The sequence below is a fragment of the Temnothorax nylanderi genome, unplaced genomic scaffold, assembly GCF_030848795.1.
Source record: "Temnothorax nylanderi isolate EJ_2023f unplaced genomic scaffold, tnyl_v1.0 TNYL_tig0150_pilon, whole genome shotgun sequence".
NCBI classification, from domain to species: Eukaryota; Metazoa; Arthropoda; class Insecta; order Hymenoptera; family Formicidae; genus Temnothorax; species Temnothorax nylanderi.
Window position 1 is genome coordinate 437,501 of NW_027249212.1, and position 18,291 is coordinate 455,791.

The 18,291-nt window shown below is 36.3% G+C and overlaps 1 protein-coding gene and 1 long non-coding RNA gene across 2 annotated transcripts; both read right to left on the reverse strand.

Annotated features, from left to right (window-relative positions):
• Positions 1-1,899: 1,899 nt before the first annotated feature.
• LOC139777500 (uncharacterized) lies at positions 1,900-8,843 on the reverse strand. Its single transcript, XR_011719377.1, has 2 exons — positions 6,991-8,843; positions 1,900-5,187 (listed from the first exon to the last, which is right to left on the reverse strand). It is a non-coding gene; the product is annotated as an uncharacterized lncRNA (long non-coding RNA).
• A 3,856-nt stretch (positions 8,844-12,699) lies between these two features.
• LOC139777475 (cytochrome P450 4C1-like) lies at positions 12,700-18,232 on the reverse strand. The gene is made up of 9 exons (XM_071714910.1): positions 18,193-18,232; positions 17,898-17,991; positions 17,360-17,462; positions 17,092-17,197; positions 16,808-16,914; positions 16,659-16,727; positions 14,052-14,220; positions 13,000-13,179; positions 12,700-12,920 (listed from the first exon to the last, which is right to left on the reverse strand). Exons 2-9 carry the CDS (start codon positions 17,981-17,983, stop codon positions 12,742-12,744), a joined length of 999 nt encoding a protein of 332 aa, XP_071571011.1. The 5' UTR covers positions 17,984-17,991; positions 18,193-18,232; the 3' UTR covers positions 12,700-12,741.
• Between the last annotated feature and the right edge of the window lie 59 nt (positions 18,233-18,291).

The window sequence follows — 18,291 nt, forward strand, 5'->3', positions numbered from 1 at the left end:
TAGCAATAAGGAAAGAAGAAAGAAAAAGAAGGTCAGTGAAATAGCCAGACGTGACAGGGAATGCAAGGTGAGCATTTCATAACTTATTATTTATTATTTATAGAAATAATTGTGCGTTTGCGCTGTAATGCACAGTTTTATTGTGTAATAAAATAGCATGTTGTTTGCGCGCGTGTGAGTGAGGAAGGGATAGTGGATGAGAGACCACTGACACCGAAGTTTGAAGTAACACAATAGTTTATTTTAACAACCAAAAATAATGACGAAATTAAAGAGTAACATAATTTAGAAATGTATTTGGATTTAACTGAACTCGGAAACGCGGGCGTTTTAAATGAATTCTCTATCGACACTTTCTCGCTTGTTGTGTTGGATAACCCGCGCGTGAGTGAAAACTGACCATCGCAAATTGACCGATGACAGATATTGACCTACTGACACACTGTTGACGAATTGCGACGCGCCGTATAAGTTCTATGGGTTTTTATACACACACGAGACAAAGAACGCGCCTGGGATGACGAATGCTTAGCGAAGGTCAAAATGGAATAAAATAGATTCAAGGCTTCTCGAACTGACATACCGAAGATGCATGCAGATAGCCAGTTATCTTTGTAATTAGAGAATCGATCGTCGAAAAGACGATAAAGTATTCTCTGCTTTAACAAAAAGACTTCAATTCATCAACAATTTACTGCTTTAAATGTTGTGTTTTGGTAAAGTAGCGACTTTCACGCGAAACGAGATTCTCTACTTAAAAAAAAAAATACGTAATATTAGTCGTTTATGTCTCTCAATACTTAAAATAACTGCTATATTTTCGAAACTTTTTTTGTTAATAACTTTTTAATAAAAAACGAGCGACGGCTAAAACCTTCTGAAGGTCACTCAGGAGGGTGACCTTGACAACATATGTCAAGGTCAAAGTCATCGGAGGGTGGTCCGTATTACTGCATAATTACCTTATTTTACCGAACAAATCTAACAATAAGTGCTATAAGAGAATAGCAATGAGAAAAGAAGAGAAAGAAAAAGGAGGCCAGTGAAATGGCAGATGTGACAGGGAATGCAAAGAGAGCATTTCATAACTTATTATTTACTATTTATAAAAATAATTGTTCGTTTGCGCTGCAATGCAGTTTTATTGTGTAATAAAATACTGCAATAAAATACTGTAATACTTTATTGACTATATAGTAAAATAATTATTTAATTAATATATTTTATATATTTATTACATTTTATTTATATTTTGCTTTCTCATAGAGGAAGCTTTGTTTTCATAAACTTCGTATATGGACCATTGATCGCATATAAGCTACGTCTAATCAACCAAATTTTAAAGAATTATATATGAAATAGGGGTAGAAAAGACCGAAGAAAAAATTGTTTTTTTAGTTTTCGATGCGAATGTGTTCAGAATGTTCTAAAACGTCGGAAAATTGTAATTTCAAAAAATGTCCGTATGTATGTATGTGTGTATGTGTGTGCCAAATTTACCGAAAATTCTATAACTCAAGAATTGATTAACCAAATTTTAAAGAATTATATATGAAATAGGGGTAGAAAAAACTCGAAGAATATAATAGAATTAGAAAAATTGCTAATAATAAAAGGGTTATCGATTTTTATCTAAAAAAATCTACATGATTACTCTAATTTCCGCAAATTTTAAGATATCGAGCTTAATTTTTTTTTATGGATAGAGTATCATTAAAGGTAGGTTGGTGTGGAATTTGGCAATGATCGGTGAAGGGGTTACCGATTTTTGCCTAAAAAGTGTACAAGTTATACATGTTATGGCGTTGTATCGCCACTTATCTTTCGGCTTCGCTTGCCGTGTTCGCTCTCTGGGGAAGGAGGCGCAGTATGTGGAGCCGTAAATGATGAGAGCCGTGATACCTGGTATATACAAGTGTTTATTCTTATTACTACTATGTACAGCGTCTCTATATACAGGGTTCGTGGCCCTGAGAAGGGCCGTTGATTGAATTATTATGTGGCCCTGAAAAGGGCCGATTGGTTCCGCTTTACTGCGGCGGGCGCTCACTCCACGTGAGACACGGCGAAATCCCCACGGGCCGGGCTTCCTCCAAGCCGGAGGTGCTGACGGGACTCGGGACACACGCCTGGACTCCTCTCTCGGTGGTCGATGTCTCCCACTCGCTGTCGGTTTGCGCCTCCGCGTCGCTCGTACGAGGCCGAACTTGGAGGCCTCGGTGAACTCTGGCCGGGGGCACGGTCTGTGTCCCCTGAGCGTGGTGATCTCCCGGCGATGGCGGCAGCGGTCAGAGTAGTGGAGGCACCGTCCAGCGAGGAGAGGTGTAGCGTCTGGTGCGTACGTCCCACGTCGTCAACAGATCTCGTGGAGGCCTAGTGAGTGGCCACGGCGGCGATTCCAGGCGGATCAACTTCCACGCTACAGGGCTGATGTCCTGTGGCTGCTCGGGCTGTTTCGGCGGCAGCGATGGGCGTGAAGTTGGTGGCCTCGTATGGTTCCGTCGGCGCAGTATCGCTGGTTATCAAAAGTGGAGCTCTCGTACGGTGGCTTCCTTACAGAAGGTCCACTGAGGGAGAACTGCTTGATGATGCCTTCGCTGCTGGCCTTTATATACAGGTCCTTGCTGAACTTTAAGGGGATCCTGCAGTGACAAGCGAACTTCCTCGATGTCGATAATGTCAACCTTTCTAATTTTGTTTTCCCTATATCTGTCTTTGTCTAACGAAATGACATCTGTCCTTTTTTCGATTGCTCGCCATCTCTCGCAAGATCCGGCAACTACTGTTGCTGCTCTTCTTGTCATTCTGCATCCGTATTTGCAGTACTAAAATAAAATTCACATTTTTCTTTTATTGTACGCATTGAATCTTACTTCTACTTGCACGATATTATTCCTACATGATTTCCTAAGGATAGGAGACAAACATTATGTATGTATAAACTGCAGAATTTTTGTTTTAACCAAATATTGTCGTCAGGTGACAGCTGTATGTGCCCAAATAAGTAACATTTTTAATTTTTTGGTGTTTTTTATATAAAATCGCGTTTGCTAGCCTAGATTTTTGTGCGTACTTTAATTCTGTAAAAGATTTTTGCAATTCTATAAAGCCAATTAAAAGATTTATGTGAAAACGATAATGTCGGTAAATCATACGGCTGCAGGATCCCCTTAAACGCGAGAAAGCTCAGCCGCCTGGCGGTGAAAGCCCTTGTTATGCTTTTACTTCTCGGTGTTAGGGCCATGCGGATGGCACGTGTTCGTCGCGTGTTCGGCGCGCGTACGACCGGTTGCCGTTCCGCTGGCTTGGCTTTGCGTGTACAACTGGTTGCTGTTCCGCAGGCGCGATAATTTGTGTGTGGTCTGTTGACCGCCACACATGTAATCTTATACGATCAAACGAACTTACCTCAAGTGAAGTTCGATCGTAATTATATGACAGCCTCGTTCGAAGGGATTAATAAATGTAGTAATGTTAGTTACTGCCAGGAGCCGCCACAATCTTCAGAGTTCAAAAAAAGACCGCTAGATCCTTCGTCTCTCCTCATGCCTGCTTCATATTTTTAGAGCTTGTTTTTTAGAGGAAATTATTGCCAAAAAAGCGATAGCTTTTAAAGGGGGGAATATATATAAAGGGTGGGACTGTGTAATCCCTTCGAACGAGGCTGTCATATAATTACGATCGAACTTCACTTGAGGTAAGTTCGTTTGATCGTATAATTATATTTCCCGCCTCGTTCTCGGGATTAATAAATGTAGATGTTTAGAGATAATAATTTCCTTTTTTCGTTTTCCTTTTACTAAGCCTGAAAGGCATCTCTAAGTTTTTACATAAACAAGTTTAGGCTTACATATGTGTTATAATATAAACAAAAAATTATATTATTTTAGAACCGAAGAGGTAAAGTTTTCTTTTTCAGAACATACAGGGCGATTATAAAATTTGGCAAAGACTTGAGAGTCTCTTGACCATCCTGCAGCATTTTTAATAATAGATATGTCTATGCCCTTCTTAAACGCTGCAGATGTAGACGCATGTCGCGTGCTGTGCGCGGTAAAATCTTTAATACCGCTTTTAATCAGTACTGTTTTCAGCCAACGACTAATTGTTTAAGATGAAACCGCTTTATAAGGTTTTTTAATCGATATAAATAACTTTGTTATGTTTCCCCTAAGATCTTTAGATACCTCGAGGTATCTTTGAACTGCTTTTGCCACACAAACTTCGGGCTTTTCTTTAAAGAAAGGGAGGAAAAACATCGGTTGGCATATTTTTGCCCTCGATGTCTTAATGAGATACGGAATTTTTATCTCGATACCCTCAGAAGATATTTTTATATTCTCTATTTTAATTAATGAAAAGGTTTGTACCCTGTGACCCGTGCCCAAGGCTAATAACATAACTGTTTTCTCCGTAAGCTGTCCGAATTCTAGATTTTCAATTGGGTGCCAATTGCTCAAATATTTTAGTACTATTGAAATGTCCCAGATTTTATTATATTTAGGACGACAGGGTCGTAATCATAAACTATCTTTATTGCTTATCCCCGCAGGGTTTGCAAGTCGTTTTTATAAGAAACGTTACCCAAACCTTTACACTACTACCCTTTCTCCTCTCACTTTAACTCCTTGGACCAACGGCTTAACGTCTCTTTCCGAAAGACGGAGCCCAGTTTGCTCCGCACAAGAGCCTATCTTGCACGGAGGGGCGCAGCTTCGGAAAAACATTCCATGTTTACATGGCTCTAGTGGACTCGAACCTGGTTCCTCAGATTACGAGTCTGGCGCTCTACCACTAGACCACACTGCCGCCCTGACAGGGTCGTAATCTATAAACCCCTTTAAAAAAGCGGTGAATTATTGGATCATTAGTAATACTATTTGATAATATTAATGATACAGCTGATCTAGCCGAATTGAGTGTGCCATAAGAGGCTCCTTTGTCGAAACTTTCGGTGAGAAAATCTAAGACATTGTTTGCATTTCATTCTTACGGATTATGGTCCCGTTCGTTGCAGAACTTCCACCAACTCTTCAATGCAACATAATATTGGTTAATAGTTCCATTCGCCAAAGAAGCTACGAGAATGTCTAGTGTCGAATTCGCGAGGTTTTTTCTTCGATAGGCTTCCCTGCTAGCAGTCCTGCAACCAGGGTAAGCGAGTGACATAACTTGTGTTGTTGGGTCCTGCAAGGAGATAAGAGCAAGGAATTTGAGGGTCTAAATTTTATAAGGTCACTTATTAATAGAGAATTGAATACAGGGAACCATGGTTGAGAAGTCCATAATGGAACAACCACAATTCCTTCGGCTTGTTCTAAACGAATCTTATTCAATACTCTGTGTATTACTGAGAATGGCGGAAAAGCAAAGAAAAAATATTTTTTCCATGAGATCGTGAAAGCGTCGATAGCAAATGCCTCTGGGTCTTTGTGCTAAGCACAAAAGATTTTGCACTTTGCATTCGCCCTCGACGCAAAGAGGTCAATTTCCGGCTCTCCTAAAGTTTGAGTAATTTTGTTATACGCAAAATCCGCTAACTCCCATTCTGTATCGATATTTTTTGTTCTGGACTCTCTATCGACATCCGTATTTTCTTCGGATGGGATATAGGCTGCAAATATCCATAATTTTTGGTGTTCACACCACTGCTATATTTCTCTAGCTAAATTATTAAGATGTGGGTATTGTATACCACCTGCTCTGTTGATGTATGCAATAACGGTGGTGTTATCTATACGGAGTAAGATTTCACAATTTTGTAAATTGGACGCGAATTATTTTAGTGCTAAGAAGGCAGCTGTTAGTTCTAAAAAGTTTATGTGATAGGATCTTTCTGACTCTTTCCAAAAACCATGGATATTTTCGCCTTCACAATGGGCTCCCCAGCCTGTAGTGGAGGCATCGGAAAATATTTCTTTTTCAAAAGAGAAAGTTCTTATGGGATTACGTGCCACCGGAATTTTGTTTGACCACCAAATTAAATCCTCTTGCAGATATTCTGGCAAGATCATGTTTCGATCATAATCTCCGTCCGTGATTTGGAGAGCAAGGAACTTAGCTCTCTCAAGTCTTTTTGTATATATCCAAGAATATTCAACCGCCGGACAGCTAGCTACAAGACGACCGATAAGTTGAGCAACTTTTCGAATTGTGCAGTTTGTTTTGTTCCTGAAAGATAAGACTAAGTTTTTATTATTTAGACGTTTTTCTTGTGTTAGCTCAAGAGTCATGGTTTTCGACTTCAATAAGAAACCTAAAAATTCGTACAAATTACTTGGAGAGGTTTTGCTTTTCTGATAGTTTACCAAAAAACCTAACGATTCTACAAGAGAAATCGTTTCCTTAATATTTTTTCGGCATGATTCGTAAGAATCCCCGACAAGAAGAAAATCGTCTAAATAAACTACCGATAAGAAGTTCTTCTTTCTTAGTTCATTTACAACTGGCTTTAAAACTTTTGTAAAAACGTAAGGGTTAATATTTAACCAGAAGGGTAAACACGTAAACTCGTAGAGTTGTCCTTCAAATTCAAATCTTAGGAATTTCCTATCTCTTTTATCTATTGGGATAGTGAAATATTCATCTTTTAAATCTATATGACCTAAATACGCTTTCGGGAACAATAATCGGCATGCTACTTTGATGTCCTCCAGTTTGAAGTGAGGAACATTTACAAACTTGTTTAGTCTCTTTATTTAAAATAAAACGCCTTAGAGCCGTTCGGTTTGTCGACTAGAAAAAACGGTGAAATAAACTGACCCTCGGTAGGGGAACAGGGTTCTATTGCACCCATTTGTTGCAACTTCTCAACCTCTGTTTTAATTCAGAATTTTTCTTTTTTGGACCATTCTTTACTAGAGGGAATGGCAGTTTGTTTAGGAGTTGAAACAAATGGAATTATCCGTTTATGGCTTGTAAAACAAAGGTGTCTCTTGTAATACGTTGCCAATTTTTCCGAAAATTTTTTAATCTGCCGGCGATCCGTACCTCTACCGTTTGTAATAGGTTGACGTCTTGTTGGCCTGACGATTTTGACTGTACTGGCGAGATGATGCCTGTCTGGATTTCTGGGAGACAGTGGACCTTGCCTGGTGTCGAGCCTTGCTCGTCTGAGATGTCTCCTGATTTTTCCCTGACGAGCTCTTCTGGTTTAAAAAATTTGATTTGTTGAGGGATTTTTTCAGCGGAACCTGTGGTTTAAGTTCCTTTCCCATTTTTTCCAATGATCTTGCTTGAGTTTTTCTTCCAATTTTTCACCAAAGAGGAGCGGTCCGATATCTGTGTTCTCGAGTAGCGTTTTTGTATTCTTCTGTATATAATCCAGGAAGAATATATGCTCTTCGTGCAACTGACTCCTTGTGGTGTAGTTCTGCGATGAGCTTTCCGGCATCGGAAATGTATTCCACGAACTTTAGATTGTCTATCGCCTCGTCTTTTGAAAGAAGCTCTGTGAGCGCCAAACTCAAGGCTGACAAGGCCGATCCCGCTAAGTTTTGCGAGTCACAGAAATGATCATCTCGTTTTGAAGCTGTTTCATTTAGTGAGGTTTTTATTTCTGGGTTTAACTTCGGCGCCTCTAGACAGCAAATACCTTTTCGGGGGTATTTATCGAGAATTTCTTTTTTCACTTATTTTGGAAGGCCTTTGGACAAAACAAACTTCCATCTCGAAGCCAGATCCGGATGCATATTTTGTTCTGGATCGGAAGGTAAAGCTAGATCTTTCCCGAGGATTTTTAATACTTCCTCGTTTAGTGGTTGGATTGGGACTGATGACAGCTCCTTGTTTCCGTCCATCGTATCCTTCGGCTCGGATGACGGATCGCCTTTATCGGCGCTTGTCTCCTCTGGAGGTAAATAATTTACGATCTCATCGTTCTCTTTATCTGCCCCTTCCTCTGTAAGGGTTCCTAGAGAAAACGAGAGCATTGTTGAAAAGGAAATGAGAATCTGTACTTTATACAGAATTCATGTTTGGTATTTGTTCCATCCTGTGCATGGATTCTAACCAACAAATAGTTCACGTATGCTCGACGTCCGGTATATGTCTCATCTTATGAGTGAGCTCAACCGACTTTGAGAGCTTAAGAAAACTGTACTTCTTACCAATCAATGTATTGGAAGAAGGAGATCTCCGATCGTAATGTGCTTCGCCGGAATCTTGTCTCGATAGTCGCGAGACCTTGTTCTCTAGTTTCTCTAATTTGCGTAGAATCCTTTCCGTGCTGTCTTCATTCGACGAATGCTTTCTTTTCCGTGATTTTCCCATCCTTTGGCGGGGAAAAGAACAGAAATTTGTAATTTTTCGTGAAAACGAACTCTGTGCGTGCAACGACAACGAGCACAAAAAACAATATGAAGCAGGCATGAGGAGAGACGAAGGATCTAGCGGTCCTTTTTTGAACTCTAAAGATTGTGGCGACTCCTGGCAGTAACTAACATTACTACATTTATTAATCCCGAGAACGAGGCGGGAAATATAATTATATATAGAACGTATCATTAAAGGAAGGTTGTTTTGAATTTCGCGAAGATTGGTGAAAGGGTTTCTGCCTAAAAAATATATAGAGTAGACCGAGGCGAATCGGATTACTAATTAGCACGATAAAACAGCTCGTTTGAAACAAAACACTAACGAAAACTCTGTCTTAAAACTTATATTGATCCGATTCGCCTCGGTCTACTCTAAGTTATTTGAAGAATAGAGTATCATTAAAGGAAGATTGTTATTGAATTTGGCGAGGATTGGTGAAGGGATTACCGATTTCTGCTTAAAAAGTGTATAAGGTTGTACATGTAATTTTATATAGAATATTATTAAAGGAAGGTTGTTTTGAATTTTGCGAGGATCGGTGAGAGGGTTACCGATTAAAAAATGTGTAACGATTTCTGCTCAAAAAATGTGTAAGTTATTTGATGGATAGAATATCATTTAAGGAAGGTATTGAATTTGGCGAGGATTGGTGAAGGAGTTACCGATTTTTGCTTAAAAAGTTACATGTATAAGTTACCCAGGTAGCACATACACGTTTCAAATATGTTTTATAAGCGTTTTTCCGAAACGTTTTATAACCGATTTCTAGAAACGTTTCTCATGAGTAAAAATGTCCATTCGAAAAACGTTCGATGGGACGTTTTTTTTCCGATAAAATAACGTTTAAGAAACTATTATAGAAACGTTTTTTTAATAATAAAGAAATTTTAAAATTCCTACTTTTTACGTCTTTTGAACGTGTTTATGACGTCTTTAATAGCGAATTCGGGCGCTTGCACTAGTGCACACTGAGTGCGCACTAAGGCTTGTTTATAATCTATTCTTATATTTAAAGTCATTTAAATACACATTTAAAAACTTTTTAGCCAATAAAACAATCTGTATATGGATCTATGATGCTGTACAAATCATTTTACAGACTAAGTATTTGAGATGATCTGTAAATATAACAATTGATTAAGAACAACCCGGGAAAAAAAGATTATATATAATTATTATAAATATATGTGATTATATATAATGCAATTATGCCAACTCAACACATGATTGTCCTCGACCATTTTTGATTTGGCCGAAAATGTTTTGTGTTTTTATACTAAATGAAAGTAGCTTCCATGATTTTTTTCAGATTTTTATCTCTACTCATACTTAAGTTATGGATTTAAAAAAAAAATGCAGTTTAAAATTTGGAAAATTTCAAATGCCTGTAACTTTAAGAAGAAAAAAGATATTGTAAAAAATTAGGTGGTCTTTCTTTTCGTTTTTTACTGTACTTTTCGAAGAAAATATCGAAAAAATGTTTAACGGGCAATATGACTGTTTTTTTTAGGATTTAAGTAAAAAATGTTTGTTTTTCTTAGTGCAACCGTTTTGATTTTTTTCAAAAAAATCTCACAAATTCTAGACTTAATTTTGAAATTTTTAAGACATAAGAAAATAAGATTCCAATAACTTCGATTTTTTAAGGGACTTTTTCTTCATTTTTTTTCGAAAATAATTTTTTTAAAATAAGATAGACTCTACCGATGGCTATCAAAAAATTTGATAAATTTATAGTCAGCAATCCTGAAATTTCGATCTATAGGTAAAGAGGAAATTTGAATATTTTCTATTTTTTAATTGCATTTTTACTTATTTTTATTATTGAATTACTTTTTTTAAATGGAATATTATAAATTGGGGAACTTTAACGGATAACATGTAACAATTAAATCATATAGTTAATGAAAAAAACAGGTATATTATATCCACAGCTTTTTTACCATATATAATACCTGCGTAGCGATACCGAAACTGTCGTTAAGGAGTTAGAGAATCCCCGTGTTGGTATTAAAAAAGTAATACATTCTACTCATAAAACATTTTTCAAAATTCAAATAGAGGTCCCCGGGCTAAAAATTTGAAAAATAAAGTTCCCAGTGCTTCAGTAATTCTTCATTTTTCAAGTCAAGTGCTAAACCTATACCGGACACACAAAAAATTTATTGCGCTATACCTGATATCAATAGAAATATGAATGTAAAAATATTCTCTCAATGATGTCAAATCACATAAAATAATTTAAAAAAATACAAGACAGAAAAAAAATAAAAATAAATAAATAATATAAACGTTGTTTTATAATATGGCATAATTTTTTGATATATTTATCATTTATTTTATGTTTATTTTTAATTTTAATTTTAATTTTAATTAATTTATTTTATTTTCAAATAAGTCTGATTGCTATTTTCACAGATAATATACGTGTTTTTGAATGCAAGGAGAGTATTTCATAACTTATTATTCATTATTTATAAAAATAATTGTTTGTTTGCGCTGCAATGCAGTTTTATTGTGTAATAAAATATCATGTACAACAAAATACTGCAATAAAATACTGTAATACTTTATTGACTATATAGTAAAATAATTATTTATTTAATATATTTTATACATTAGGGGAGACCGGGGCTAAAAGGTCAGTTTTTTTTCGGAGCCGATTTTTAACAACAAAATAAATAATTGAAGTTAAATGTGGTATACCACTGTAAAGAGTGAACCTTTAGCTACAAAATTTATTAAGGAAATTTTTATCTACGTCGCTTTGTTTAACCGGTATAGAGCAAAAACGACAACGGTGCAAAAATTGAAATCTCAAAAATGCCGGGGTTTAAGCGTCACCCCCCCAGGGCTGATCAGTCACACTGCATTTTCAATACATATACGTACAGCTAATCCTGAAAAATGATAGGATACATTTTAATAATTGTTTTTTAAGAGAAAAATATAAAAATTTATTTAAAATTTTTATGCGAAACATTAAAAAATAATTGTTTTACCTAGACCTATTCCATAAAACAATTTAGGCACGTGAATACAGAGGTTAACCAAATCGTAAACTCCCCAACGGCACGTCATATTGTCAACGCGGGCAACCACGGGGAACACGCGTGACGGAGTTCCGGTGCCATAGGATCAGCGCGGACCCTCGAGCAACCTAACCAAGCCGCGTTTCTCGCGGGGGAGCGATAAATAGCGACAGGGGGGTTAGAAAAGCTCGCGGTGGAGCGCGACCATTTTACCGACTCGACGGCGTCCTCGCGCCGATTCCTCGACGCGCCGACGACGACGACGACGACGACGACGACGGCCACGACCACCACGACGACGACGGCCACGACCACCACGACGACGACGATGACGACGACGACGACGACGACGACGATGACCACCACGACGACGACGACGACGACGACGACGATGACCACCACGACGACGACGACGACGACGACGATGACCACCACCGACACCACCACCACTACAACGCCGGCGACAATGACGCCGAGACGATGCGGCGAACGCTGGACGATGCGGTCGCACGCGCGACTGTCACTGACACAACGACCAACAACGACGATCTACCGCGCGCGCGGCATGTCAACTCTCGCGCGGAAATCGCGGGATCTCAGAGCCGTGCCGTGCCTCGCCGTACCTCGCCGACGTGCCGTGAGCGCGAGCGATCTCAAAAACAACGGTCCGCCATCTTTTCGGTCGGCCAAAACACCCGTTTTGCGACGATACGTGCGTACTATTTCCCTCCTATACAAACTGACGCACGTGCAAGGGAAGACAGAATCACGCTCAAGGGAAACCTAACCTGAAATTGGCGAATTCGCAGTGAGCTGAAGTCGTGCGCCCGGCGCGCCACAGTGACTGACCAGCCCCGGGTGCTTACTGACTGATTAGCCCCAAACACAAGTTTCAGGTTTGATCGCCCACGAAATATTAGACATCAACGATAATGAAAAAACTACACTGGATTCGTGTTCAGCATGCATTACTCTTTATAATCACGTACCGCGAGATTTGGAGAGCAAATATTATTGCAGATATTACAATATTTCCACGCGCAGAAAATTTCACTTTCACCTTCCGAAAACACGTTTGCCCTCGTAAAAATCATAACACGGCAGGTAACCTGCTGAAACTCCGTTGGTCACATGGGTACCATAAGCAGCGTTTACAATGTTAATAGCGAGTTCGCACAATATACAGGTTCCGAGATATTTGATTTGACACTTCAACCCCGTTGACCTTTTAGCCCCGGTCTCCCCTACATTTTATTTATATTTTTATTTTGTGACCGATAATGACACGTGTGCAAAGTGTTACTATTACGAAGCTATTAACTTAACAATTATTGTGTAAGCAAATAAAACCTTTCCTTAGCCTTTTATGATCTTTATTAAGTCGATATTTATTTCAAGGGCTTGCTTTCGTTTTATAAACAGGGATAAATTTTACACGAAGTGGCTGAGCAGGGCGAAGTACCAAATCAACCTGCATCCGAAGATTCTTTAAATAATCAATAGGCTCCAAGTAGAAATTGTGTACCAGAGGAGCTATCATGGCCTTCATTTCCAGCATAGCAAATCGTTGACCTACAATTTGGTACATATCGTAATTTGTTAATATAACATGGTATTATACATATCAGGATATAAAAAAAAAACAGTTTACCGATGCAGTTACGTGGACCAGCACTGAATGGTAAATACGAATAAGGATGACGATGTCGGATCTTCTCAGGCAAGAATCTATCAGGATCAAATACTTCTGGATTTGACCAAAAATTAGGATCTCTGTGGACTCCGTAAATGTTAAGATGCAAGAATGTTCCAGCAGGTACCAAATATGACTCTAAAAAGCATATCGTACAATATAATTAAGATTTAGAAATAATTTAAGCTGCATTAAAATTTTAAAATTGAATATATACATTGAAAAGATGTCTAATTATCCAGGCTTGGCTAATGTTACCAAGAACCTTGGTGAAGTAGTTTCAACTAAACGTATAGGTGATTGTGCGACGAAATAATTTGGTTAATGTTAACAAATAATTCTAGCAAAACCTGATATGATTTGGTTAATATTGGCAAAGTTTGATAATTATTACCAAGTAATGATAAATGTAACCAAATTGCTTACTAAATAATTGAGTAAGTTTCAGCAAACCAATCAGATAAGGCTTTTAAGACAATTTAGTACTAATTATTATCGAACTGTTTGTTAATTATCACTAAACTAGAGTAATTTTTACGAAACTGTTTGGTAATAAGTACTAAACGCAAAGTTTGAGTTTTTAGATTGTTTATAATCATTACAAAATGTTTTGTTATTATTATTAAAATTGGCAATAATAATCAAAAATTAAAAAAAAACTTATTACTAAATGCATTTCACGAATTTATCAAGAATTTTTTTTTAGTGTAGCTAATGCAACAGAGGAATAGTTGCCTATAGTTTGCAAGATAAAAAATATAATGTAATTATTATTTAAATTTTATTAAGCATTACTTGCTTAACATTATTTTCTGAAAATGTTGTACGTTGTATTAGATAGAGCTTTGTATATAAAATTTTGAAATATTATAGAAATAAACTTATCAATAAAAATATACAAACTTTTACATCTTTGAAATATACAAGAATGTTGCTTTTTAGCGTATTCGATGACATGTTGCGTAATATATTTTAAAATTTACACAAGAAAAAATTGGTTAGATGCATACGTAATTTTACGTCTTCCGCAGGAATTCGTGATATGAAAAACACACTGGGATATAAGCGTAATGCTTCCTTTATACATCTGTCCAAATATGGTAGGTCTTGCAATAATTTCATAGTAAACTTCTGTTCATTCTCTTGCAAGGCAGTATCGACTTCGTTCCTGACACGATCCTGTATCATCATTGTTAATTAGAAGTCTCTTGTTATTGTGATATTTTTACATAGAAACAAATATATCGCGGGAATATTTATTTCCCAAATGTTTTGATTTGTTTGAAATATGTGTATATAAATTGCACTTAAGGAGGTTCAGGTGCTACAAAAAAATGCAGCCAGTTTCATGAAATTTTAATATGTTGTTCTGGAATGCAAAATAGAATTATGTGAATTTTTTGAGAATTTTTCACCGTCACGTTTTAAAAAAAATCTACTTCAAAAATTGTACTTTTTAGCATAGGTTCTTATGTGAAATGACATATTGCATTGCACACCTTCAGAATGAAATAATGCAAGAAAAAATGCAAATGATAAGGAAAGAAAAATATGCATTGCACATGTAACTTAATAATTTACAAATAAATGAGTGAAAGAAAGGGGAAGGTTACCGCACATTTCGTAGAAAAATTAATTATTAAAGCATACATTGCTTGATTTTTTGTCTGCTAGAAATGAACGCAAGCAAATAATGGCAACAGCGCAAATGAGTATAGTAAAGGTTATACGGCGGGGCATTTTTGAATAGAAGTTGCAATATCCCAGGTAGAACACGAAAGTCACAATAAGGTCAAAAGACGTCGAAATGATGGTAATAATGGTATTTTTTTTCACTCACGAACTTTCCTTTCCATTTGTATTGTTTATCAGTCATTTTTAATTAAGGTTAATTAACGCTTGACAGAAGTAGCAGCACGCACTATACACGCGGCGAGCAATCGGAGCAATGTCAATTCACTCCCACTTCAAACGCTAGTGTGCTGTTGCCAAATTGTCCTTAGGACCCCCGCGTCCCACTACTCCCCCCGATGAAGCACCCGAATCTCCTTAGAATGTAAATGAATATTTGAAATATGTGCGTACGCTTAACCCAAGAACACCGCACTAGGTTTAGCACATCTACCTACTGCCCCTACTGGGTGTATAGCCATACGTCTATTAAACGGCAGATGAGGCTGCACAGCATGGGGATTGGTAGAAAGAGAACAAAAGTTTATTTACCTTATCACTTCGATTCCTTAAGGTAGTCGCCTCGTCAGGGCATGTATTAGATAAAGTTTTCGATTTTGGATTTTATATCAAATTATATGATCAGCTTTGCAGTCGATTTTTTCTGTGGCTTCTTACCGACTATTTACTCTAGAAAATCGATCTCGAAAATCACAAATTTTGCATTACTTCATACAGACGGCCAGAAAAAGAAGGCTCTATCACGGTTTCAATCACATATTTTCGCATTTTTCGATTAGATGAAGTGAGAAAAAACATTGCTTTTTGTACATTAGATTTCGAAGAATCCGATGCAACCATAAAATATATAGTTTACCGGAGATTTCGCTGCTAATTTTTTAGTTTATTTTAGTGAAAATGCGGTAATCGAGCAGACATTTTTTGGTCGAGGTGAGGTTGGGAAGACTTGGCTGTAGTTGCAGGTTATGGGGCTCGTCTTTCTTAGCCGAATTGGATAGTGATTGACACCCCTGTCATGCGTTTTGAAACCCTTTCTCAGTAATTGTCAAAATTCAATCGAAAAGGAGATGTGATGATACCTCACTTGTAACCTTTCTCGACGACTCGCATGATCAGCTGATCAAAACGGAGTCAAATGAGAAAAATCACAGAATTTGGAAAAAGTAACATACTTTGTCACGTATGAAATTTTACACCATAATTCATAAAATTATTTTTCCCTTAGCAAAAATTGCCTGAAATATATTTCTGAACGTGAAAACCTACAAACAGTCACATGACTAGCACGTAGCGAGACGGCTACCTTAACTATCACTATATTGTAGAAACAGCCGGAATTTTTAAAACAAACATGGGTGTTCTATGGCTGCGATCCATTTAATGCTACAAATGCTTCGAAGCATTCTTCTTCTCCTTTCTTTCAATGAAGAAAGGAGAAGAAAAAGAACGCTTCGAAGCACTTGTAACATCAAATGGACCGCAGCCTATATACACCTAGTGTGGTGTTTTCGGGTTAAGCGATGTGTAAACGCATACGCGCGCGCGTGCGCATATATTTCTGTATATCTATTAATACCTACAAAAAGTAAATTGTATACATTACACATATACACGCTTAAAATAACATTTAAAAAATTAGATATTGATTTATATTTAATCCTCCGTTCGTATACGTTTTTCTTTTGCACCTTCGGAGTAAAAATTTATGAAACATCTGTCTACATTGTAATTGACGATTTTATAATCATTTTGATCAACATTATTTATTTAATATTTTCTGGAAGGCTTACAAGTTTTATTGCTATGAGCAGGTATTATTTTGGCTCGGACGCCGTATATACAGATGGAGGGTTAATAAATAACTTTTGGAATCAATTAATGTTTTTGTCTATTTGGAATAGCGATTTACATTTGACGATAGATACCTGAATGTCGTTATCCTCAGCTAATAGTGCCAAAATGAAGCACAGACCCATTGCTGTAGTATCATGACCCTATAATCGTATACATTCAATGTATTATATATCGATAAATCAAATAATGAATGAGAAAGGTTACAAAAGAAATTATGTACCTCAAACATAAAAGTATCAACTTCCTCCCTAATATCTGAATCAGTCATAAGGCCATCACGAGATGCTGCTATTAGAAGATCCAACATTGCAAGTCGTTTTATTCGTACTAAATCGAAATATGTAAACATGTCTGTATCAAATTAACAGCAAAATTCTTCTGTGACGTTTTTATTAATTTGACTATGTTTAAACTATAAGTATAATATTCATGAGTTGTAAAATATAAATTATGATATTAAACACCAACCAGATTTAAAAAATAGCTACCGATTACATTACGTACTTCCTACCGGTTCTGCGTCATCTCTCTTTGCCGACGTGTTATTATAAAAGCTTTTCAAGTATTGACCATTAGTGCGATCATGATAAAGTTTTCTTTCAGCAATTATCTATGTAAATACAACATTAATGATTCTTCCATAAATACATTAGTAATGTGTTATTAATATTTATAAATTATAATTTTTTTACACGATAATCATGGAATCTTTGTTGTAATAATTCTAAATAGATAATGTCTAAATATAATATTAAGTAGCATTTTTGCGTACTCGTTTAGTAAATCCATGTAATATCTTCAGCATCTTCTTTTGCTCTCGACCTTTAGACGTCAACGAGAATATCCAATCTATGTGCAGCCATTGCCTCCTTATTCTAAATAATTTATAAATGTCAGGCATGTAATTTTAAAAAGATATTAATGCATGTAAATTTAGAAAACATTTTTTTAAGTTTTTTAAGTTTTTTATATACCTACTCTTACAATTAGTATTATTTTAGTAACTATATAAAAAGAGAGTAAATTTAAACACTAATAAAATTATGCTAGAAAAATATGCAAAATCTTATATAGTATAAAATACCTTTTTTTAACTATTTATTTTTAAGTTTATTTGTACTTATTTTTAAATAGATAATTTAACAGATGTGTAATCTATAAATTTCTAATTAAGGAGAGTGATGCTTTACATTAAGTATTGTATTATTATTTAACTCTTTATATAATTAGACATTACAAATTTATATTTTAATTAAGACAGAATATAGATATACAGTTATTTATAGCTAATAAAACATGAATTATTATACCTGTAAATAAAAAGTTCTCCCATCCGATGAACTGCTTTTCGATACTGCTGCTGGAAATCACCAAGGCCTCGTAGAGAAGTGCCCATGGCAGTTTCTGCAAACGCATTTGTAAAAGTATCATGACAATATTATCATATATATATTTCAAAAGTATCTGTGGCTGTAAAAATTATATACGAATCAGTATCTATGTTGTGATATTGATACTTACAGTTTTAAAAATTTGATTTTAGTATAATTTTATTTATCAATAGGAATTTATAAAATAAAATTTACAGTTATGAACACATCATACCACATATTGCATTCAGCGTATGTTCGCTAAAAATCTGAATAAAGCTGTAATATATTTAAACTGAAATGTGGGGGGTTAATATCTTTCGTCGTGAATGCC